This window comes from Eschrichtius robustus, chromosome 11, assembly GCF_028021215.1.
Source record: "Eschrichtius robustus isolate mEscRob2 chromosome 11, mEscRob2.pri, whole genome shotgun sequence".
Lineage (NCBI taxonomy): Eukaryota > Metazoa > Chordata > Mammalia > Artiodactyla > Eschrichtiidae > Eschrichtius > Eschrichtius robustus.
The window spans coordinates 87,722,332-87,748,791 of record NC_090834.1 but is presented as its reverse complement, the minus strand read 5'-3'; the positions used below and the strand labels follow the sequence as shown (position 1 = coordinate 87,748,791).

At 36.1% G+C, this 26,460-nt stretch overlaps 2 protein-coding genes across 2 annotated transcripts in view; one reads left to right on the top strand and one right to left on the bottom strand.

Moving 5' to 3' along the window:
• The window catches only part of CCDC73 (coiled-coil domain containing 73), a 114,287-nt gene extending 108,574 nt beyond the window's left edge, over window positions 1-5,713 (top strand). The window contains exons 16-17 of the mRNA XM_068554197.1: window positions 617-750; window positions 5,495-5,713. Coding sequence (XP_068410298.1) covers window positions 617-750; window positions 5,495-5,713 — 353 coding nt within the window. The remainder of the gene's footprint in view (window positions 1-616; window positions 751-5,494) is intronic.
• A 410-nt stretch (window positions 5,714-6,123) lies between these two features.
• Window positions 6,124-22,420, bottom strand: EIF3M (eukaryotic translation initiation factor 3 subunit M). Its single transcript, XM_068554198.1, has 11 exons — window positions 22,291-22,420; window positions 19,718-19,850; window positions 18,777-18,915; window positions 18,388-18,511; window positions 18,137-18,231; window positions 13,247-13,330; window positions 12,006-12,105; window positions 11,295-11,376; window positions 7,634-7,777; window positions 6,796-6,856; window positions 6,124-6,317 (listed from the first exon to the last, which is right to left on the bottom strand). The coding sequence occupies exons 1-11, from the start codon at window positions 22,330-22,332 to the stop codon at window positions 6,197-6,199; spliced, it is 1,125 nt and encodes a 374-aa protein (XP_068410299.1). The 5' UTR covers window positions 22,333-22,420; the 3' UTR covers window positions 6,124-6,196.
• Between the last annotated feature and the right edge of the window lie 4,040 nt (window positions 22,421-26,460).

The following is a 26,460-nucleotide window of genomic DNA, read 5'->3' as shown; positions in this document are numbered from 1 at the left end:
ATTAAATCTCAATGATACAAATTAGGCTGGAAGGAGAGATGACTAAAATTCTATAGAAATTCAACTTGTAAAATACTCAAACTTATAAAAGATACTCCTAAATATCTTTTAACCTTACAAGACATGTTTCTCTAAATCATTGTTATCTATTTATTAAAGCCCAATGACTCCCTACTAGACAGCCCTTTGTTGGATTTTTTATGATGGCCAATTTCTTTTTAAATATATTTTACAAATCTTTCAGTTGGTTCAGACTTTTCCCTTTGAATTGGTAAGATGTTCACTATATAAATATATGTGCAGGCAGTGCAGTAACCAGGGGAATAAGGGTAACATTTTAAGGTATGTTATATTGCTTTAGAAGATATTTATACCATGTCACTAATTTTAATGTGAAATCAGCAGGTTTTAGAAAGTAGCAATAAAAAAATTGTTTTCTGAAATGAAATGCCTAATGTAAGAGCAAAGTCTATGGAAACAAGTGTTCAAAGTGAGAAGAAAATAGAAATTGTTACTTTTTAAATACAAAGCATAGGATCAGAGAAAAACAAGTTTAGTCACTAAAATGAGTGCCTGGAGAATAAAACTCAGTTGTCATTTCCTCTTTGTCAACCAGATACTACCAGCATTAACAGAGTTGCTGACATTTTGAATAACTCGAGTATCCATCCAGATCCCAGGGGAGAGCCCAGTGAAGAGAGGAATGCAATTGCAAAGACTTTTTGTGATTCTTCTTTTCCCACAGAACATGTAAGTCAATTAAAAATATTGCGGAGCAGACCTTAGTGAGCTAATTCTACAGATATGTGTAGAACTGTGTGTATCTGGATGCTTTAAGACCTAACTGATCTTCAAAATAATATCAAGAGGGCAACATGGCACCATTTTTCACAATTAAGTTTGATGGAAAACAGCAGGAAAAAGTCACAGTGTATAAATCAAATAGATATAATCCAGCCTGTTTTGGGAAGGAGAGTGTGAGGTAGTGTATTATGTACTTATATTTTTTAGTCACCTAAGTTTAGGAATAGTGGCATTTGAGCATTTATTTATTTAAACTATTAAAAAAAATAGTTCACTCATTTGAGCATTTAAAATTTTAATAAAAGATGCCTTAAATAATCTAATCAATAGAGTTCAGTTGTTTTTAATAGTGCTTAAGTTAATTTATATTATTTTGGGAAACTGACTATTGCAAAGGAAGAATTTGTCTATTTTATATTATTTCAATTAAAACACAGTATGTGAAAGGATCAAATATTCATAAATATATCAAATATGGATATAAATATTAAGCAAAGTATTTGTAGAGATTATATGGCTCCAAGAGTCCATTTGTCATATGAAAAGTAACTGACAGGTTTTTTTTTGGGGAAAATTTGTAAGTTTTTTAACTTAGTGTGCAAAACTTTAGTGCAAAAAAGGCTGTATTAAAAAAAAAAAAGGCTGTATTGTTCAAAGTCTAAAAAACAATTACAGGTGTAACTGCTAAAAGGTAACCTAAAAAGGTTAGGAAAAATGACAAAAAAAACAACTGCATAGTCACTGTATATTTTAAATTTTAGAGATGCACATTAAACAACTTTTCCTTTAGCACATCTAAAGTGAAAATTATAATACTAACACAGCCTTAACAAGTAATAGGTTCTAACAGTACATTTAATTTCCATTTTTAAATTGGAGAAACCTCAAGATAGCATAACTCTCCCTTTGGGAAAGTTGAAACTAAAATCAGGATCTACCTTTTCCACCTTTGCATAATTGAGCTCAAAAACAAATCGTTTCAGCTTGATGTTCAAGTGTACAATCTTTAAACTATGGTAACTAAAGCGCAGTGCGCCGGGCACTGGGAAATCTAAGTTCTGACCTTGGCTAATTGGATAAGTCATAGAATCAAAGCAAAAGCAAAAATAAGCTTGAGTATCAAAGTTAAACACCCATTCTAATTGGGTTGAATACTTAATACTTCTAATTGTCCTATTTTCAAACAGTTTAAGGGTATGATGGAACACTTCACATCTCCCTTTCAAGCCCATTTTTATAATAAACCCAATAGGGAAGTTCTTTGTATCTGATTCCTAATGCCTCTTCTGTTAATTAATGTTGTTAAGAATTTATATTTATAGAATTTAAAACTTTTTCGAAGAAATATTTCCACAACAGTCCTACATCTTTAAAAACAGATGAGGAGGCAGTGACACAAATGTGAAGTAATTTTCCAAAGTCATTAGGAACACAGTCTGCAGTGGACTTTGACTAGGTATCTTGGCTCTTAGCTGCATGCTACATAACCTTCTCAATTTTCGTAATATAAAAAATTTCTTCTCAAAATGCTGGTGCATGTAAAACACTAAATGTCTGTTTAGCTAAGTGATTGTCACTAGGCATCAAGCACTATGCGATGTATCATTGTCCCAGCTGAACCTTGATTACCAATTAACATCTAATGTGGGACAAATTTAAAAGCAGATCAACTCTTGCCTCGTCTACTGAAAATGCTTTGATCCCTGGATTAAACCAGGCCAATCTAGTCTCTTTACGATGCCTGTTTACTTGCTTACGTACACTTTTCTAAATCAGGGGCTGTTGAATGACAGCTGGCAGGCCAAACGCAGCCTACTGCTTTGCTTTAGTAAAATTTTACTAGAGCGCAGCCACACCCATTCCTTTGCCTGTAGTTCTGTGGCTGCTTTTGTATTGCAATGACAGAATCAAGCAGTTGTGAGGAGACCACTTGGCCCACAAAGCCAAAGATATTTACTCTGGCTCTGTACAGAAAAAGTTTGCCAACTCCTGTTCCAAATGAAAAGTGAATTTTATGAAGACTTATAGCCAGAAAGGGAATGTAAGTTCTTTACATTTTTCAACATATTTTTATGCATACTGTCCACATCAATCCTCTAAAATTCTGGGTAGTTATCATGAGCTAATCCACTTTTCCCCTACAGATCCAGAGCAACATGAAGAGTGTTTTTTATTCGTAGAGCGGGGGTTAGGTTGGTAGCCTGCTGCAATCTTGATTATACCCAGGAATGAGGATGGGAGAGGGGCCAGAGTAAGCAAAGAAAGCCACTTATTTTACACAGCCAATGATATTAGGTTCATTTAAGTTAAATTTTAAAATGCAACCGCAGGCTTAAATAAAGAGGACTAGTACCAGGGTAGGGGAAGTTCTAGGCCAGAGTAGATCTTTTGAGTCAGGCAGAAAGAGGTTAGGAGGCAAGTGACTTTTATGAGAAGGAAAGGAAGGAGCAAAGATATGTGGGAGCATCCCTGCAACTAGAATTACTTCTGCAAAACCTAAGTTAAGCTAAATAGGACAAGTGTTGTTAAGTGTAAACTTTAAAATTACATCTTGTTTCTCTGTACAGCCAATCCTTCCTGCCCCTCCCACCAAGTAGGTAAAGGGAAACAAACTAAAGCAGATATGTATAAATGTCTCCTTCCTTTTTCAAGATTAAAAGTCAAAGAATCAGGATTTTGGAAAATTGGGTAATTTGTACTTGATATCAAATGCACCAGAACGCTTCTAGCATTTTGTTGGCAAAACAGGACCATTATGTCATACAGATCATCAATCAATCATTTTACTCCAAAATCAGTAGCAACCTACATTTAGATTTGGTCTCTTTCTCTGTAACTATTCTCAGTATTGCATGAAACTGACACACTGCCCACGGTGCTTAGGAAGCTGGTTCTCAGTGTTGCATGGATGACTAACATTCATTTTGACCCTGTGAACTACATGAAGTACGCTGAACACACATGCCAGACGTTATGAGAAATATACATTTATGCGCATTTTTATCCATTATCAGTTACTCTTTACAGTAACAACAGCGTTTTGTAACTAAAAGAAGCTGATGAGAAAACTGAGGCCCACAAAAGTTAAACGACTGAAGGTCTCTTGGTGGTCCTGTGCTGATACTTTTGTTTTCATCTGTTATTTCATAGGAACATAGGCAATCAGACGAATATGAACCCAGCATTACCCTAAGGATCAGAGGCTAAGACTCTTGAGGGGACTGGTGGCTGACTAGAATTCTCAGGAACCAAATAGAGCAATCCGAAAGTTCCCTTTAGGGAACTGAGGTTAAATGTAAACAGTTAAACTCATTTTAAAAATTATTACTACATAATCTCACTTTGAAAACACAATGTTACAAATATGCCATTTTTATCAGATTGGAAAAGATTTTAATGTAAGGCAGTACTCAAAGATCTTCACAAAGATTTATGAACAAATGACATTCATTATAGCCTAATTTATAACAGTAAATGTTTTCCAACAACTTAAATGTCCAACAATATATTAAATTATGGAACATGGAATATGATGGAGCCATGCTCTTTCTAGAGGGAAATGTTAAAAATGTTTTTAACCCAACATAGAAAATGATATAAATATGATACAAACTTTTTTAAAGTGTATATACAGAGGAGTCCTGAATATTTACATCAGAATGTTTGATGATGGCTGGAATTTTGGGAAATTTTAATCTAATTCTCATCCTATTCCATACCTCTAAAATATATTCCCTTTCAACAGAGGATTTTATCTGAGAATCTGAGAAGACCATAAAAGATTTTTTTCAAGAAATTAAATTTATTTTTTATAGGGATAAATTGGAAACAAATGTTAACAATAGCACAGTTAAATGATCACACATCCATAAGAAGTATTTTGCAGCCACTGATATTTGCTTACGAGAAATTTTAATGACCTAGGAAACGACTCACAGAGGGAAAAACCAAGATATAAAATTCTATAGAATGGTCAAATATGCTAACAGAAAGACTAATAGCAAACAATACCAAAATGTTGACAGATCTCTCTGGATAGTGGATTACTAGTGATTTTTAGTTTCTTTACACTTTTCTCTATTTTCTAAATTTCCAGTAATTATTTTATAATAGAAGAAACCTTAAAATGGAAAACTTATTTAACACGGTATTAGAAGTACGACCCAATGTGGTGCCTTGGAAACATGCCAGCTTCCAAATACCTCATTGCTCTTTCCTGTTTCTCCAACAATGGTGCTCTGAAGCCTAAGAGGAAACATGAAGTAAACGGCAGTTTTTATATGGCAGTTTACTTCCGTTAGCATTTTAAATTTTCCCCTGGCTTTGATAAAGTTACGAAACATAGACATGTTTGGGAAGGGAAGGGGAGTAGAGGACAAAACAGATTTTTATCTGCATTGTTTTAAATATGTTTTCTTTCAATGTAAGCTTAAGACCTTTAAGGAAACGTTTGTGGTATTCCTGGAATACATTAGGGATCTTGAAGAGCTACTACATAAGCCTAGAGATTCACATTTTATAGTTTTTTGGTGCCAAAATTACTAAGGTAGCTGTTGAAAATTAGCCAAGAAAACGGTGGCTTTTATCACATACTCATAATTGCAGAGGCTTAAGGATTTTCTTGAAACTTGATGATTGTTTAGAAAATGAGTAAAAATTTCAGTGGTAAAACAACTTTGGTATTTCCTAGGTGAAAACAAAGCCTCTGAAATCAACTCTGCCACAAAGCCATTTTCAGGCAATCAAGATTAAAACCACTACTGGTTTGGCTGCGTCTTCTACTGGTGAAGATGACTGGCAGAGCTTGGTAACAAATCAAATAAATGAAACTGAAAAGTTTCTAAGCTCCGAAAATGACAACCAACCTAAAAAAAGAAAAGCAGAAGAGATGGTAGGAAAAACTGATTAAAATTACGTTGATAAATGCTTTCAGTGGTGAACTGACTTGACTGAAATATTGATGTGGTTTAGACTAGAACACAACTGTTACATCTAAAACTTTATAGCTGTAGTCAGTTTTCCAACTTTTTCTGTGATGAAATTGTATTACTGTTAACGTATTCTCTCAGTAAATGCGTCATTTCAGGTAGCTAAGATTGCAAGGTTTGATGTTAGCATTCAGTTTCCCTTAATTAAATGTCTTTCCTCCATATACTCTTTCATCAAAGCTCTTGCTGCACACACCAAAACGCTTCCTTACAGAATACAACTTATGTGTTACACAAAACAGACGTAGTGACCCTTTGTAATTTATTACTTTGTACGCTCTGAAGACTGTGATTTCTTTTAAATTTGAGACAATAACTATCCAGACTGTAGTCAGATTTCAGGCTATAATGTTTTACTATGATTTAGATTTTCCAAAAAGAACAAAATTATATAGCATAAAAATTCAGGTATCTGAAAGACTCAAAAGGCTGTTTTTCACTTTGTTCAAGTTTTGTTTCCAGGCATTAAGTGTGTCATAGAGTTGTTGCCACTGTTGTTTTCCAAATGTCCGATGTGTGCTATGACTGGAAAAATTAAAAACAAAGTTATTACTCAACCTTTTATCCTCTGGTATTTTTTTTTTTTTTTACAATATTACACACTTGTATCTAGTTAAAAGCAAGGTTAAATATACACAGAAGACATAAAGTAGAGTTGTAAGAATGATTGAAGAATGATTGTAAGAATGTAATGAAGCTTACTTTTTAAAAAACCTTTATTTCCCATACTGATCCTAAACCATCTATTTTCCTGAACTACATAAACCAGACACGGAAGTCATTAATATTCTAGCCAGTACTGAGCCATTAAATGAAATGTGCTGGAAAATAGGACTCTTTCATTAAATAAGCTAATCACATTTAGTCTGAACTTTAATAAAATTATGATAAATAGCAACTATTTAACTACAGTCAACTGCTAACACCACCTTGGTTCTCTAAACATTTAAGTGAAATAGAATAAATTTTTCTACAAAATGCTGCAAAGTATTAAGTGTCTTACCTGACAACTACTTTTCTCTGGGTTTGATCAATTTTGCAGTAGACCATTTTAGTTCTTACCGCTGAAAAAAAGGTGTTTTACATGACATGTTATATGGAATATTCCCAAGGAAAACAGCCTAAGGTATGAAACTGTGACCAAGTAAGCCATAATAAAACTTTACAGTTTTCCAACATCATTTTACAAACTGGCTCTTTGAATTTAATAACTAGCCCAGCAATGTGATGCAACCAAAAGGAAGGCCATGAACTTGTCCTCTGGTTGCTGCACCTATCTATATTAAATATCACATACGGTTTTTATTAAGAATTCTGGTGTTCTCTGAAATCACATGGGGGGGGGGGGGAAACGGGGCTAGTTTCTTAAGATATTATAATACATTTTATTAATCTTAAAAATCCTAATTAACAGTTAAACCACTTTGTAATGTAATTATTGAGGAAGAAGGTGCTATTTCTAGGCCAATCATAAAAAACTGGTAATGGTTAATATTTGCAGATCATTTACTATGTGCCAGGCACTGAGCTGAGTGCTTTACCTGCATTAATTCATTTAACCCTCACAACCACAAATTAATTCCTACATTCCTGTTTCACAGAGGAAGACCTAGGCTCTTCACCACTATGATATACTGCCTAAAGGCCTTTGTTCTACATGACTTCAAGGAATAGACACACACCAAAAACCACATAGCAATTTATATTTCCACTGAACTTTCACTCTGCTACAAATACAATCTGCTAATCTACTAAGCTCAGTTTCAAGATTAAAAATCTTATGTTTCATGGGGTAGGAAGGGAAATTCTAGGAAAAAACGAAAATGTTCCAATTGCCTTACCATCAATAACAAATGCTTCAACATCATCAGCTCCAATCTGAAGTTCTTGTTGCATTGTGTCAAAAGAAATTTCTTTACTTTCCACTGCCATTCCCATAAAAGTAAGTAGTCTCATTTTTGCCATATTCTGTTCATGTAGCAGGCCTGAGTAACACAGTAGTGGAGCCAGATGAGTATCCATACTAATTACAGTCCCGCATGATGACAACTCTTGTGTAAAATCGTGGAAGTCACTGTGTTTGGGTACTTATACAGAGTAATTTTCGCAAAGCTTCTTACATTTACAAACCATAAACTAACCCCATAATTAAATTATGGAGCCTTTAAAATTATTTTTCTGTAACTACATTTCTTTATTGCTTCAGTGCCACAGGTGATAGATTCAAAGTTAAGAATAAGCTATAAAATGGTATCTCTAGGCCCTAAGTTTTATACATTTTACATTTTTAATATTTATTTATATATTTTAGGAGATAAGTATACAAAGTACATTTCGTAAGAACATTCTTATTTAATTGAATTAAACTTACTTGTACTAATAGCCCGCCATTTAAACACAAGATTCCTTATCTACTTACTATTTGTTCTGTGTCCATGTTACTGGCAAACACGGAGTTTTAAAATATTTTAATATACATTCAGTTATGAAAATATTCCATTTCCCTTTAGGCCACTTTGGACTTAATACTTAAAAATCAAAACTGCGAAAGTGTATTTAACATTTATAGGTTTAAAATGATTAGTACTAGATAAAATTAACAGTGATACCTGTTCTTTTTGAGGCAAAAGTAGAAAAACTGTACAAATAATCAAATTTTGCCTTATAATTTCTAATAAAACATTCTGCTACAATTATTCGGATCACAAACAACTGTTAAACCTTAAAGGAACAATGAATTACCTAGTCCCCATCCTTTCACTTTAAAAAAACAATAAAACTGAGGAGTAAAGAGATTAAGTGATTTACTTATTAGTAACAAGGTGGCAGTACTAGGCCTAGAAAATAAGTTCATTTATAAAACAAATAACTAGAAATACAAATACCTACAAATCCTGAATATCCAAATTACCTATTCCTAAATAGAAGCTGAATTATAACACACGAACATGCTATTTCTTAATTATAAAAACAAGTTTCTAAAGTTAATTTAGAAATACTTAACATGTTCCTTTTCTCTGAACTTTCAACTTCTGACTCAGCAAATGACCAATCACGTACCCTCTAGTAATTAAGAGCCTCCAGTTTGTACTGTTAAAAAAAGTTCTAAGCACTCCATAAATAAATTTGAAATTTATAACATTCAGAATATTAGCAGAAGACTAAGGAAGCCCATTAATATAGGACATAATTGTCTGTTAATTAGCTGTAATTATGATGCAGGCTTTCTATTTGGCACAGATTCAACAAAAACATGATCACCATAACTCAAATGAATGAGGTACCCAAGTATTGCTAACCAGGTTTAATGGAAATCTACAAGCATCAAAAAATCAATTAGTGCACATTAACCCTAATTAACAAATGCAAATTAGATGCTGATTAACTTTCCGAAGCAAGAAGGTAGCAACTGGATAACACCAGATTACATGTGGACATGTTAGGGCAATTCAGTTGGCACAAGACAGTGCTACTGTTGGCCCAAGTTGTCAGTGTTGATAAAGTGTTCTGAGATAAACTGATGCCACCTGTGGAACCTAGACATTTGTAACCAGACTTTCAGCTGTAATAAATGTTTAATACATCTAAAAACCAAAAATAAACATTTAGTAAGATGTTTTCCCCAAAACATCTTTCACAAACAAATTTCCAATAAATGGTTGCTAATTTGCACAGATTGTGAGAAACAAGGGGCAAAATAGGGAATCTGATTTCTGGTTTGCACAGAAATTCTATTATGTTTTTTGTATTACAGAGAATACTGAAGATTTTTCTCTATATTTGGCAATATAAGAAAATTCCTTAACGTTACCAGTTCAATGGACATATTTTAGTCCTCTTTTAATATGATAAAATGATAGAAACTCCTAAAATTTTTAATATATAATCTAAAATACTCTTGAAATTAGATTCGTTTTACTGCTACGCCCTGTGCAGTGACAAGCTTACCGTAAATCAAAAAACTTAAGAGGAATGAAGATTGTTTCTAGAATGAATTATGTAAACACATAGAAACCTGCATTTAAAAACATTTCAAACTGATGTTTCAAGTAAAACAAAGAACCAAACTTAAAGCCTTTAAGACTCTTGTTCTCAAAATCAAACTATTAAGCTAGTGAAGTCTGAGTTTAGACTTGTAGGAAGCTGTGCTTTGTTTCATGAAAGTAGAACATTACCTTCAAAGAGGAAGTCACAGTGTTCTGTGTCATATTTCAATTTTAAAGTTATAAAAAAATCTAATTTTATGGAAACATTTATTCATTACTAATATGTCAAAACCTTAATGCAGTTAATAAAAAAATGTGCATCATTGAGCAGTTTCTGCATTGTCACTGACCCCTGTCTTAAAATGCTGCAATATAGAAAACGTAATTTTAATGCATGCAATAGCTTATGAACCAGTGCTCCTTTGAAACAGTCAATTACACATCAATGGGGGAGTGTCAAAGTGTTAATTACTACTCCTTTTTCTTTGGTGCGTAAATAAAGAGGTTGCTGACATTAACATTCCATCACATAGCTTCATGCCACGAAACAAATTAACTGGGACAGAATGTGGTTTTCTGGGTCTAGTGCACCTGGCAAAGCATTCAACACAAACACACTTGCATCTACTTTATCTTCGTGTATTTCAAACGCCTTATTATGTTCAGAATAATTCAATCTTCCCAATTCCAATGGCTGCACAAAATTTACAGGTGACAGGACTTAATGATTACCAAATTGAGGACTAATAGTATAATCAAAGTAGATTATAAATGTATTCTTTATCTACACTTCAACCAACCAGGAAAACTAAATTCAATTTTAATATGGAAAATATAACTAGCCTCTAATGTGTTCTGATTATTGCCCAGTAGAAAAACAAAGCACCTTAGCTTCAGTTGACTTCACTCTCAAAAAACGGGCAGTTTTAGAACAATTTAAACCTGTTCAACTACAGATTTTCTAAGTTTTCCCTTTTTAATCTTAGCATGATAAAAACATGCTCCAGAAGGAAAATACTGAATATATACTATGCAGTTTGCTCTATGAGGATAAGATTCAATTCGGCAACATTTACTGAACTCTGTTGGTCTAGAAAGAAAACTCCAAGATAAAATCATAAACCTTAAACTTACTATGCTGTCTTCAACAAACTGTAGTTAGGAAAGCTTCTCCTATCACACAAAATCACAACTCCATTTCTAACTCCATCTACAGCTTCAGGTAGATGTGCTTATTAGCAACACAGTATATATATACTTCTATAATTTGTTAATGGGGGGAGGGGGAGAACCAAGTATAAAAGACTATATTAGAAGGAAAAAAGCTATTTGCTACAAATGTGACTATGGCTTTTTAAAAGAAGTACCAAAAATGTAAATCACCGAGCATCTAAGGAATAAGATCTTTTACACCACTGGTTAGGGTAACCTACACATAAGGCTATGATCATATTTGCTGGATCTTTCATTCCTATCTCTCTCTCTACCCCTCCAAAGAAAAATCCCCAAAACTTACCAAGTGAATCAATGAAGTCTTTATTATTCTGATAAAACTTGACATATGATGCCAATTTAGCACTCACAAAAATGGTTAAAAGCTATACAGATAAACACAAAAAGACAAAGATACAATATTCAATATAGAATTAAGATTTATACTCAAGATATTTTTAAGACATTGACTCCCAGCAACAAGACTCTGCATTTCCTTCAAGCAGAAATTTCAATCTGTTTGATCAAATTACCATCTAAATTTGATTTCATTAAAACTCACTTAGATGAAAGAATCAGTAAATACAGTGTCCTCTAAACGATCTACCCAAAAAAAATGGTGGAAATGACATAGTACAAATAGAAATAATCCAAAATGTATTTATAATTGCACTTGAAAAGTACATTCATCTGTTTTTAAATATCAGATTTATCTTTCTAATTGGGGATAGTTGACACTATATACAAGAAGGAATTTGTATTCTCTAAGTTCATAATGGCCAGGCAAGTGAGATGAAGGAAAGGGAGGAAGAACAGGAGCGTGTTCGGTGGTTGGAGAAAAGCTACATGCTAGTCCTAAATTTCAGTCTGGTCCTGATACAAAAATGAATATAGGTCTTCTCTTTCTAGATTTCTCTAAGAGTCATGTTCATTAATACAAAGAAGTAGAGTTACGGTTCAGTATGTTAGATTTAGGAGAAAAGAATATTTTTAACATTAAGGATAAACTACTTACATCATGAATAAGCTCGCCTTCCAAAAACTTGACTGGTTTTAAAGTAAGAAGATGGTCAAAAAGAAATGCATTTGGGTCTTTCAATGCTCGCACAATACACCTTAATTAGAAAACAAAAACCCAAGCTCAGAGTCTTGAAATGCAGGTACTTTTCACTGCCTTTGCAGACTGCAAAATATATTCAATTAAGTAAAATATCTATGAGTTCAATATACACTGCATTAAAAAAGCTACAAAACTGGGCTTAAAACAGGCCAATAAATCTATCAGTGATGTGCATTTTAATAAAATTACTCGCAGAGGGACTTCCCTGGTGGTCCAGTGGTTAAGAATCCACCTTCCAATGCAGGGGCTGCGGGTTTGATCCCTGGTTGGGGAACTAAGATCCCACATGCTACGGGGCAACTAAGCCTGTGCCCTCAACTAGAGAGCCCGTGTGCCGCAAACTACAGAGCCCACGTGCCACAACTAGAGAGAAGCCCGTGCGCCACAACGAAAGATCCCACATGCGGCAACGAAGATCCCACGTGCCGCAAATAAGACCCGATGCAGCCAAAAATAAAATTAAATAAATAAAATTCAAAAAATAGTTACTCGTAGACAAAAACACAGCTGGAGAGAAAGCACCACCAAAGTAATCAAAGAATAAAACAGCAGCAGTATTTAACTATTTATGCCAGACACTAAGGTAAGTGCTTTAACATGTATTACTTCATTTCATCTTCACAGCACCCTGAGAGACAATACAGTATTATCATGCCCATTTTATCAACGATGGAATAACCCTATAAAGAAGTTATCATAATTTCCATTTCATAGATTTAAAAAAACTGACTCTATTCTTATTGCTACTAAATAGATCTAGGACTGTTTGAAGCAGTTATTCCCATTAGCAATGGGCTAATTTTTACAGAAAGCCACCAGCCTTTCCCCATCTACGTACCTTAATATTAAGATAAAATCAACCCAAGATTAGGTTCTACTACTCAGGTTGGGAACCCCCACTGCAGCAATACCCCAAACAGCAAACACCATGTGGCTATTTCACATGCATTCTTTGGTTTCTTTCAATACCAAATCTTGAATTTTGGTATCTACATTAGAATCCTCATGGCGCACATGGTATCAAATGGCTTTGGATCACTGGTAGATGCAAACGTGACTTCAGCTATATGACTGAACGGTGTAGCTCACCTCTACCCTGCTGACAGCCATCATTGGAACACTGCGTTTAACGTTACCTGTGGGCATCAACTCGAGCCTGGGAAGCATTGTCCTCCGTGTAACTTCCTAGCAATTCCACCATGACTTTTGATGCAGCATCACTAAAAAGAAATACAGCTTTAGGAATGTCACAGTATCATTACTGCTATCCATTCATCCAAAAATATTTACTAAGTGCCAGGTACTGTGTTGATGATACATACAATGGTGACCCAGAGACACAGTCCTCCACTTTGGAAAACGTCATGGAACTTTCCTTCTAGTAGGAAAGAGAGACAACTAAGGAAAAATAACAACTAACAAGTTAAGTGCCATAAAGGAAATAAATGGTGATGTAATAGAGTAACAAGAGCAGAGACAGGAAAGAGGAGGCTACTTCATATAGAATGAGCAAGGAAAGTCTCTCTCTGAGGAAATGACATGTAAGCTGAGATCTAAAGGATGTAAAATAATTGGCCATGAAACGTACTAGAGGTAGAAGGTGGGGGCTGGATGAGTTTCCAGGCAGAGAGAAGACCAGGTATAAAAGCCCTAGGTGAGGGACCTCCCTGGTGGTACAGTGGTTGAGAATCCGCCTGCCAACGCAGGGGACACAGGTTCGAGCCCTGGTCCGGGAAGATCCCACATGCCGCGGAGCAACGAAGCCCACGTGCCACAACTACTGAGCCCACGTGCCACAACTACTGAGCCCACGTGCCACAACTACTGAAGCCTGTGCACGTAGAGCCCGTGCTCCGCGATGAGAAGCCACTGCAACGAGAAGCCCGTGCACCACAATGAAGAGTAGCCACCGCTCGCCACAACTAGAGAAAAGTCTGCACGCAGCAACGAAAACCCAATGCAGCCAAAAATAAATAAATAAATAAACTTATTTTTTTAAAAAAAAGCCCTAGGTGAGAAAAAGGTTTTGTGTCTGAGAAACTGTTAGGATAGTACAGCTGAAGTTGAACCAACACCAGATATTTAAATAACTCCACTAATGATATCCTTCCAATTGAATCATCCTTAGAATTATGTAGATGATCAATTCTAACTGCAGTGAAAAGTACAAAATAATTAAATGCATTCTCTCAATCTGAACTCTTTGTAAATGTTTATCTTCACCCTTCATTTCTTCCTTTAAACTGATGAATCTTCAGCCAGTTAAAGAAAGCTTAAGTTTCCTAAGTAGGAGAAACAGTTCCCCACCCCCTTTTTTCATTTTCTAAAAGACCTTCTTTCCCCCCACATCTGGATTCAACCTGGGTAAAATCAGTAAGAGCTATACCATTTATTTTAAAAAGTTAAATGATATTCTAAAACTTCCCACAAAGCCAGGATTCAATTAAATTATTATCTTGTGCCACACTGCAAGCATAGGCACACTTTCCAGTTTTAGCAACCATAGTATACTTCAGTCTAATACATCTTATCAGTTAAAGAAATCTGAATTCACAAAGATCAGATAAAATGGTCCATTTAAAGTGCACAATATCTGACATATAATGAGGACTCAGAAGACATTACACAATTTGCACTCATCAACCACCAATATAAACAAAATCATGAAGGGGGCACCCATAAATGTAAGCATTCTAAGCGGGCAAGGCAACTCTCAGAATTCGATTTAGAAGCAGAAACAAACAAACCAACAAAAAACCAAACAACAACAAAAAAACGACCATTTTCTGTGTACTAGACAAAAACCAAATCTTAAAATTCAAATCAGCAGCATGACAGAAATTTGAATAACCAGCCTTCCCTAGTTCCTTAAGTGTAGGTAGCATTCATCGACTCAGGGCCCATCACTACCAACACATTGGGAATACAATGGTTGACAGACAAAGTTCCTAGCCTTCACTGAGCCTAAAACCTCATAAACCTTTTAACCAAGCGTGTGAAGTGCCATGATAAAAGTGGAGGGTCGTGTAAATATGGGAGGAGCATTTCAGGCAGAGGAAAGGAGTTGAGTGTAGTTCTAGACCAAGCATAGGCAAACTTTCCATGAAGCACCAGGCAGTAATTATTTTAGGCTTTGCAGGCCACCTGGTTTCTGCCGCAACTGCTCAAGTCTAGGCAAAAGCAGCCATAGATGATACATAAATGATAAGTATGGGTGCATTCCAATAAAATTTTATGGACACTGAAAGTTGCATTTCATATAATGGTCACATTTCAAGAAATATCCTCCTCCTTTTGATTTTTTTTGTCAACCACTTAAAAATGTAAATACCATTCTCAGCTTGTAGGCCATGTAAAAACAGGTACCAGCCTCTGGTCCAGACTGGGAAAGAGCATGGTGCTTTTGCAGCTGACACAGGTTCACTATGTCTAGGGTATGATATACCAAGAGGAAGGGTATAGGGTCATGTGTATGTGAGAAAGAGGGAGAGAGGGGGAGAGAAATGGAGGGAGGGAATATCCATATAAAGAAGACAAAGTTTTTGTGGTTTGTCACTGCACCATACAAAAACGGCAAGAGGATTATTATCACATTCACCAAGCCCATGCTACTGCAATAAACAGGAGCCCATGTCAGAAAGGACTTATATGCCAAACTAAGAATTCGGTACTGTATGCTAAAGAAAATGTAAACCTAAAGAATGATAGGCTGAAATTTTTGTTTCACAAAACTATTGTAGAGAGAATAAACAGAAGACCACTTCAACATGTCTTGCTTAGGAAAACAGAAACTAATTTAGAGAGGGAAAATGATAAATTCATTTTGGTCACATTGAGTTTGAGGCAACTATGGGCCACATCTAAGTAGAACCAGGTAGAAAACAGTTGGACATAAGGGTCTGAAGCTCAGAAGAGAAGCCTGGGTTGAATGCCTCTGGGAAGGGCATACACTCTAGTTCCATAAACCACCACTTCATATTGCCTTAAGTCACTGCTTCTTACATCCACTGCTTTTGCAACATGTTCATTTTTCAGAAATATTCATTTAGCACTTATATACTAAGTGCCTACTCGTGTCAGACACTGTTCTAGTAATGAACAAAAAGTTCCTACTCTTGGGAAACTTATATTCTAGAGGGAACTGACAGATAATAAACAGGAAAATATAGTATGTCAGTTAGTAATAAGTGTAGTGGGGCTGATAATAGAATAGGGATGAGGGGAAAAAAAGCAATGTGAGGGTAGGGGAATACTGTTATTTTTACAGATAGTCAGAGAAGGCCTTTCTGATGAGGTAAAAATTGAGCAGATTCGAAGAAGGGAGGGAGCCACAAATGAGGTGTGAATGAAGCAAAGAATCTAGACAGGTGCCCCAAAAGCCAACTGAAGGAAGTGTTTCAAGAAGGAAAGAGTGATCACCCGTGACAAATGCTGCAGATACTTCCTAATATGTTAACATTAGGGTATGTCTAGGAGAGCACAAGATGGGTAATGATGTCTTATCTCAATTTCTCTGAGAATTAGCTTTGTAATTCTTTAGACCATTACCTTAGCTATTTCCTTTTTACACAGAAAAGACTGAGGATCTACTAAACAGCAATCAGAGAAATCATCCAATGAGTAGCCATCATCTCTGATAAGCACTAGCCATTCAAAGGGAAAACAGTAACACTCACCATTTTAAATTACTGTACCAGAAAAAAGTCTAACTTTTTAAAGATGAGCTCGAAAAAATGAAAAGGATAATGACAGGAATAAAATATCCAATATTTACTGAGTGCTTTCTCAATAATGAAACCACTAGTTTAAGAACTTCATGTGTACCTTAGCTTATATAATCTTTTCAACAACCTTATGAGGTAAGTACTACTATTATTTCCACTCTGAAGTTGGAAACTGAGGTACAGAGATTTATTTAGGGTCATATACAAGTAGGAAGGCCAAGGTTTGAAATCCCAGTAGTTTTATTCCACAGCCTGCACATTTATAGCATATATTAAAATATGGATTCTTTCTCCAATAGCTTTTATGCCTTCCCCATTTGAGACTGTCCGATATAAAACTACCTACTCTTAACAGTTACTGACAACTGGCTAGAATGCTGCCACAAGTGTGCTAGCATGTAACAGACAGTAGCCACTGATACAAAATGAAATAGGCTATTAATGCAAGATTCCTCGCTTAACTTCTTTTATAATAAAACGCTGCAACTTTCACAACAAAAATATAATTTCCTCTTGTGTTGTTAAATGTAAATGATCTGCAAAAACTTTACATTACTTTAACATAACAGAAACATTAATCTTATTGATCGTCTCTAATATATTAAACACCCTAGCACTGAAAGCAACTATAAAAATTGGGCAATAAAACTAAACTAAAGACTGATTACTTTTCCTAAAAGTTTTTAACCACTATGTGAAAAGAGAAATGGAAAAGCCAGGTCAAAATGGTAGGATTATCCTTCAACCCTAATTCTAAAAACTGGGCCAAATATATCATTTGGAAGCATCCATAAACTGGATGAAGAATAAATATTTTGGGCATGAAGTTTGCTGGGCTGAATACAAGCCTTAGAAACTCAACACCTTGCAAAAGTGCAATTAAGTACCATTTAGTACAGTCTATTGCAAAGTTTCATCTCAGGGGCACTGTTTATATTAAGAGACTTTGACTATGGGAAACTCTGGCTGATAGACCCTCACCACCATTAAACAAAAGTGATAGCACTACCCTGTACTAAGACATCAAAGCACCATTAAATAACTTAGTCTAATGTTACACACAGCTTTGGGATTAACAGTTGTACCATTTTTAGAACAAATGCAAGTTTTGCTTTTTAAAAAGTGTAAAGATGGGAAAGACTATTTTAAACTTTGCAGTTATCTTTAATTTAGTAGGTGAAATTTATAGCAACTCCTTAGAGAACGAAGTAGAGCAAAATCACTTATCCTACCTGTCCTTAAAAAAGTCTCAACTACTTATATTGCCATTATGTTTTAAGTCAGTACATTAATTCTGAATACCTTTTCTTACAGTCCACAAGTGCCTCATAAAGTAGCCTTAAAAGGGTGTGTTTTTTCTCAGTGGTGAGGTTCCAGTCAGAAATCCATTTTCTAACCTACAACGGGATTGACAAAAAGGAGAAAATTTAGTGACACAGTGAACATATTTTCACAATTTAAAAGAGAACATTTAGAAGACATATTTGCTTCTTATTTGAGCTATAAAACTATACTTCTTATAAGCAGAACAAGTATTTCACATGAAAACTCACTTGATCCAGCTCAGTTGGAATATACTGGATGGCCCCACAAGATGCTGCCACTTTAATGAGGCTGCAATATACTGTATATCTTACAGGAGTATTCTTATCCATCCCATGGAAAAGGTTGCTTAGCCTGGTAAACAAACAATAAAACAATGCTGGAGATCAGTAACTATGGTGACTAAATTGAAGTTATATGCTCTGACAACAAACTTGAAATACGAACGTCACATTACACGGAGGGAAATGGTGCACAGGAAAGTGACTTGTCCAAAGACACACCACCAATAAAAGTCACAGGTGACAGTCAAGTTCTAGAATTCTTGCTTTTAACCATTAAATGACAGTAACATGAAGAGCCCCTTGAAAAACTGAGCCTCTTCCAGTCCTTAACTTACAACTGCAGTCTCAGAGATGGGCGTTCACCTTCCCGAAATTTGACCAGTTTCTCACACAGGCTTTCAATCAGAGCTTCTTGCTTATCTGGTTCCAGGATCAACAGGAGGGATACCACACTGTTCATCACACTTTCAACATCTACACATGTACGGATGACACAACAGTGATACTATAATATTAAATGTATCTTGTTAAACATGTATTTCCAGTGTTTTAATACACCAAAGACCATTAAACATAAAACACTTAAAAGGTTCTCTGGCTACTGTAAAGCAGTTCTAAAGAACACTTTTCCTTCAATGGTGTGCATTATACTAAAAAACATACTACACATGAATTCAAACTAAACCAGCTCTGTTGTATAGTTATCATTCAGAAAGCAACTCACACATTTTATGAAAGAAGGAGGAAGTTACTACCCAAGATTTGGTTTTCAACCAGTAAAACAGAAGACTGATTTACATGTCTATGTAGTATACAGTTTCAATTTTTACTAGCAAGATGCTAATCGTACACCAAGTTTAATCTCAAACCTTAACTAGAGATTTTAGGACTCCCAATTTTCAAAATTTCCCATTTTATCTCAATAAATAGGGAATCAGCCAAATAATTAAATGGGCTTTTAGATTACCTGAAATTGTATCCCATCTCATATTAATCTAAACCTTATGAAGAGTTTCATTTTTTCCTTCAGTTCATTCTGAAATACTGTGTGCAATAACACTCAAAAAACATGTAAAAAAGATGTTTTATCAAAATAGGCTTATTTCATGAGTATAACAGATGAGAATAAACTGAAAGTGTGTGCAAAGATAAGATTAAAAACAACACTGCTTAAAAGTTCTAAGGTCTAAAACAAAACAAATATAATTCACATGAAAGTTTTAAAAGTAGGTCCTCTATGATTAGTAAATAATATTACAAGAAATTAAAGACAAACCTTTATCATCTTCCTTCAGACATACATCACAAGCTTCAATAATTTGAGCTAAATCTACATGAAGTCCACCTTCTGAGTTCTCTTCTGAAATTTCAGCTCCTTTAGATTTCAAATAAGCTCGAAGCTCAGCAGCCTGTTGAATCAAATAGGGTTGCTATGTATCTATAAAACGAACTATGAATCACAAAACACAAGATCTCAAAACATTCTGACGTATTTTTAAAAAAATAAAATGTAAACACAGCACTTAATGATAACTTTTAATTATGTTAAAGTGCCTTTCCCCCAGCTCATCCACCATCACAGCCCCACAGGTTCTCCTCAACAAGTGGCTACACAGACCCACTATGACCCACACTGATCACTGTCAAATTTCTCTCATATCACCTATATATCCTGCTGGACTTCCAGTATGCAGCAAAAACGTTTCTAATATAACCCAAAGCTTTTTTGTTTTTTTTTGGGGGGGGGCAGTGGGGGAAGGGAATAACTGATCTGATTTCTTTTAAAGAAGTTTTATTGCTCTCAGGTCTACATAACACAGTACTTTAAAAAGTTACAGACATCACCCTGGCAAGAGAGTAATCATTTGTTAATTAAATGTCTGAGGACCTATCTAAGATAAGCGCTGTGGGAGATAAAAAGGTGATGCCTTTGAATGTCGCCTTGAATAAAATGTTTCTATCAAATTGCATCTACGATGTAATTACTCCTTTAAAATGCATACCTGTATCAGAAAGCACTTTTGGACCTATAAAAACATAACTATAGTACTACATCCAGGTATTTAGATATTTTCTACTCTAATACATATATAATATTTAACAACTTATTCTTCTGAGGACTTGGTATTTATGGCAACCACACATGAATGCAAACAGCGTTTAAGATAATAAAATGAAGAACTGAAATGGAGATGTAGGGATACCATTAGCAAAAATGTAGGCATCACATTTCTAAACCCACAAATATGTCTGGCTACCTAAGTGTATTAAACCTGTTGCTCTGATGGTGCTATCCTTTCAGATAACACAGTAACTTCACATGAGTTGGTATTATAAACAAGATTTCATAAAACAAACCTCACCATATCAGAGTGCACAAAAATATCACTGCGTATTTCTCTATGAAGGAAACATGGTATGGTCCCCCCTATCCCCCCAAAGGCATCTGTTCAGTTTCTGTTTTGTACCCACAAAGCAAACTATTCAATCAACAGTTTATTGTTTTCATCTGTCATCCTTACTGGCCACAGGTGGTTATGGAGTGGTAAAAGCAAAGAAAAGGAAACAAGGACTCTGAATGCCACTTAACTCTAATCAGAGAATATGACCAAAGTTTAACTCCCAAAGCAGTCACCTATTTACCCAAAAGGAATGGCCAGTGTGAAACAAGAACATTAGCATAACCTAACTAGAAATGACACTTTAAAACTAATATAATCAATGACAAGAACTTTCTGCATCTACAAACCCTCTTCTATGTTAGAAAAAAAAACCAAACACTTTTTTTCAGTCACCTAATAGCCAATTGCTGATAACGTGATTCCATTCCTACTCAGATAGGCTTTTTTTTCCTTGCACATCTTCTTTTCTAATTATGCTCAAGTCGTTCCCTAGCCTTTTGTTCCCCCATTTTTCTTTCCCCTTCTTACTTTGCTCTTCAGGACTGAAGGTCTGCATTTCTACCAAGGGAAAAAAAAAAATCACATCTGCAATTCTAAAAGTTATCTTACACTAGTATTGATATTTTCTCTTCTATCGAAACCAAAATTTCCATGTTAGTGGAGTAGCAGAAAAATACAAAATGACAACCCTTAACGACTTCACAGAATAGTTTTCAGTTCTGCAAAATTAGAGAAAATCATTTCAAGTTTAGTTTAACTCCCACCAACTAAAGTTTAACTTTTGTTATGGGGAAAATGAGAAGCATGAGCCATGCAAACCAAAGAGCAAACCCCAAACAGAAAATTTAAAAATATTAAGATTTTTCACCAAGTGTATGCCTCAAAGTATGAGGGTGGAATTGACATTATGCTTTCAGATTGCAGAACTCTCACTCTTGCTCATGTAAGAATATAAAATACGGCCTACATATAAAATAGGCGTCACCTGTGCCCTTGTGGTCACATAATAATAAAGCCATTTTGATCTTTAGTACCAAATTATTTTTCCCTGAACTGCTTACGCCGTCTAAAGATTCGCCACCTCCCACTCCGGATGTGGCTGCATTTGGAGGACGGAAGCAGATACCCTTCTCAATGAGTCAAAAAGTACCGTGTCGACAGACAGAAGGGACTCCAGGCTGGAAGGGCCCCGACGCCGACCAGGAAGTTGGCCGTCAAGCCTCGGGCCCAGCACTGGGAGTGCTCGCCGGCGGGCAACCCCAGGCCTCCAGGAACGCGCCCCCCTGCCTCGCGGCCTCCCCACTCCGAGGTGTGGAGGACTGAACCGCGGCTCTCGGCTCCCGGGCGTCCCGCTCGCCCGGCCCTGGCTCGGCCCCGACTCGGCCCCTCACACTCCTGAGCCTCCCCTACACCCCACCCTGGCGGCATCAGCCGTCCGGGAGCACACCTGATCTTCCTCGCTGATGTCGATGAACGCCGGGACACTCATGGCGAAGGCCGGAGCACTTAGGACACTCAGCTCGCAAACCACGCCGACCGGAAAAAGGAGCTGGGCCGCGCGGCGGCGCCTCACAACCGCTTCCGGGTCAGCCTGCGCGGGTCTTGCGGGGTGGGGTCACCAGGGCGGGCGAAGCCACGGAGACCAATCGCAGCGCGTGCTCTGGCTGGGGCGGGGCGGAGGCGGAGGCGGAGGCGGGATGAGCCCAAGGGGCCAGCTTCCTGCGTGGTCTCTCGTGGCCTCTGACTCTGGTAGATGGGGTGTGGTCTGTGTTCCGTATTATCGCCCCGCTTGCGCCTCACGGAGCCCACCTACCCTTTTGAAATTTTGGGGCGATTTTTCTTCGAGTTATAATTTAACCCACATTTCAGCCTTTACTGAGGAACTAGCTAGCAAGCAGGCAGTGCTCTCCACCCCGGCGATAGCAGTTTTCAAAATAAGCTCCCCCACGTGCAGCTTACATTCCATTGGGGGCACACAGAAACAAACAGTACAAAGTAATTAGAAACGCAGCCCTGAATGGCGTAGTGTTTTACAGCACAGACTCCAGAATCGAATTTCTTGGGGTGGAATCCCTGCTGCACCATTTGATGGATGTGTGATTTGGGGCAGTTGCTTAACCGCTGCGTTCCAGGTTCCTCTGGAAAAATTAGATCAAGTACTTAACTCATGGTGTTGTTCTGAGGATTAAGTAGATTAATATATAAAGCAATTAAAACACGGTGAACTCTGGATGTATTAGCTGTTATTCAATAGTTATGTAACATGTTAATGAGCACCAGTAGAACAACAGGGAAAGGGGTGCTGTGTGTGTGAGTGTGCGTGCATGCCATTTTAGATAGAGTGAGCAAAGAAAATGGCTCACATGTCATTGAGAAGTGAAGGAAATGAAGAAAGTACCAATGGAGAAATCTGCAGGAGAGCTTTTCATGCAGAAGACAGCAAGGAAAGGACTTGAAGCAGGTGCAAGGAAGCCTGTGGGCTGGATTTGAGGAGGAGAGGGATAGGAGATGAGATAGCCATGGCCAGATCATGGTCTTGTAGGCTATAATAAAAAATTTGTTTTTGACTTTAACAAGCCTCTAACAGGTTTTGAACAGAGGAGTGAGGAGGTCAAACAACTTTTTTTGTAAAGGATCACTCTGGCAGGTGTGTTGCAAGATGATATAAGTTGAGCAAGGGCCCAAGTAGGGAAACTGGTTAGAAAGCTATTACAGAGACAGAGCAAGAGAAGGTGGTGGAGTGGTGGTGAGAAATTGATTGAATTCTCGATGGTAAAACTGATAAGATTTACTGACAGGTCAGGTAAAGGGTGTGAGAGAAAGAGGAACTCAAGGGGACTCCAAAGTTTGGCCTGAATTCAAGCCAATGCCTTCTAACATTCTGGGGCAGACTATCTACTTGCAGTAATTGCAAGCTTGCTTCTTATTTGAAAAAGCAAGAAAAACAACATGGAGGCCTTGATACGCACCCAAGATGGGTATTGTTTAGGAAATTAGGGAAAATTAAGTTTAAAAAAAAAAGATGGGAAACTCAATAGTAAGAAAGAGAACAACCCAGTTTTAATGCAAATCAAAAACATGATAAGATACCACTACACACATACCACAAAAGCTAATTTAAAAAAAACAATACCAAGTCCTAATAAGGATGTGGAGCAACTGGAACTCTGATAAATTGCTGGTAGGAATGCAAAATGGTAATAGTAATCAAGATAGTGTGATATTGACATCAAGGTAGACAATTAGATCAAAGGAAGAGAAAAGAGAGCTCAGAAATAGACTTACACATGGTCAGTTGATTTTTGCCTAAGATACAAAGGCAGTTTAATCTTTTAAACAAATGGTGCTGGAACAATTGTATATTCATATTTGAGAAAAATGAAACTGAATCCATACTTTTACCATATGGAAAAATGAACTTAAAATGAATCTTAGACCTAAATATAAAATCTAAAACTGTTAATTAAACTTTTAGGAGAAAACACGGAAGAAAATTTTTGTGACCTTGGGTTTGTGACCAAAGATTTTTTAGATACATCTCTGAAGGACATGATCCATGAATGAAAAGAAATTGGCAAATTGTACTTCATCAGAATTAAGAACTTCTGCTCTCTGAAAGACACTTAAGAGAATGAAAAGACAAGCCACAGACTAGGAGAAAACATTGGCAAATTACACATCTGGTATGGACTTGTATCCAGAATATATAAAGCACTTTCAAAACTCAATAAGAAGGGAATTCCCTGGTTGCCTAGTGGTTAGGATTCCAGTCTTTCATTACAGTGGCCCTGGGTTCAATCCCTGGTCCCCTGGTCGGGGAACTGAGATCCTGCAAGCTGCGCAGCCCAGCCAAAAAAAAAAACAACCCACAGGTGAATGGATAAACAAATTGTTATATATTCACGTAATGGAATACTGCTGTGCAGTAAAAAAAGGATGAACTATCGATACATGTAACAATATGGATGAATCAAAATAATTTGTTGTGTGAAAGAAGCCAGACATACTGTATGATTCCACTTATATAAATCTCTAGAAAATACAAACTAATCTTAAGTGGCAGCACTATAGATTGTCGTTGCCTGGATGAGGGGGACTAATATTCATTTAAAAATAATATCTCAGATCTAATTGGTTTTTAAATGAATCAAAAATTTTTAGCTCTATTTTGTTAAACAAAATAAGTGTTCTGTGGACTTTTTTTTTCCTTTTTAAAGGAGGCAAATCTCCCTTAACTTAGACAAGTGGTACAAGAAATATTGTCTATTCTTCTATATATGGCATGTTCCATATGTTCCAAATGTTTCAGATAAAAAAGTTTGGAGCCAGTTGAAGAAATCTGGAGCCAGTTGAAATTTGAGCTAGCCAATTTCAACTTGATCCTGTGCCCGAAATAAAATACAGGTCAACTGGTGTGTTAAAGGCAATAAAATAAGAGTTGTCATTTATACTGCCACAATAGCAACCTGTTATTATTGTATCATATTCTTAGAGTTTCTTAAAAACATATCTAGGCACTTTCAAAAAATGAATTAGTACCAAGATGTTGAACAGGTCCCCTGTCTTCTAAAAGACAATATTCTCTAGCTGATTTTTTTAACCTGAAAAATACAACCAAATATTTATAGTTTTTCTTTACTGTTTATTTTGTCTGCTTTCCCTCTAGTAATATCTCCTTGTTCTTTCTGATTAAAAATTCTGGAAAACCTGGATTTAGCTATATTTTTAATTATCTTATGTGAAAGGACCATATTAATATATTCACCTGAAATTTTATCATTGGACAAAAACTACAGTTTTTTGCAAGAAGAATGTGTTGCATGATATTGATATCCAAAATTTGTCTTCAAGTATATATCAAGTATCTCAAAACTATAGAATTATTCATCTGATAAATAAAAATATATTTTTCTACTAAAATAGTACATGTAGTTGATTACCTAAATAATAATGCTATATTTTAAAGGGTAACCCATTCGAAATGGGCATTATTTATAATACTTAATCATCGTCCTTTTACTGAATCAATATCCTGGGAGCTTTGAGAAGGCGGGAATGTGTTCATTATTTCATTCCTTTGCTTATGGAAGTGGCTGATACAAAGAAGGAGTAATAAATATTTGTTTATTAGTGAATGATATCATAAAAGTTAACTAACTAAATTGACATATATTTGATATGTCAGATATAAAGCAATGATATCCATCATTGCTTTAACTTTTAATTTTGAATGAAAAATAGATGATTACAACATTCTAGAAAGACATGGAAAAGAGTGGGGGAAAAAAGTGTGGCACAGACTGCTACTTGTCAGCCTGCTATCCATCCTCTTATTCCTTAGTAGCAAGTCCTCCCTGTAGTGTAGATGTGGCAATGAACCCTTCCATGCAACTAAATTTATCAGCCTTATTATGGCTGGGGTAGCCAATGAGATGTAAATGGAAATATTGGGAGGAGCTTCTGGGAAAGCTCTATAAAAGGAGCAGACCCAGCCTCTTTTGTCCTTTTCTCTTTCTCCTTCTTGCTGCCTAAGAACACATGTACTTGATGGTGGGAGTTGCAGTAACCAAACTAAAACCAAGATGTGGCCTTAAAGGTAGAAGCCAAGATAATGGAA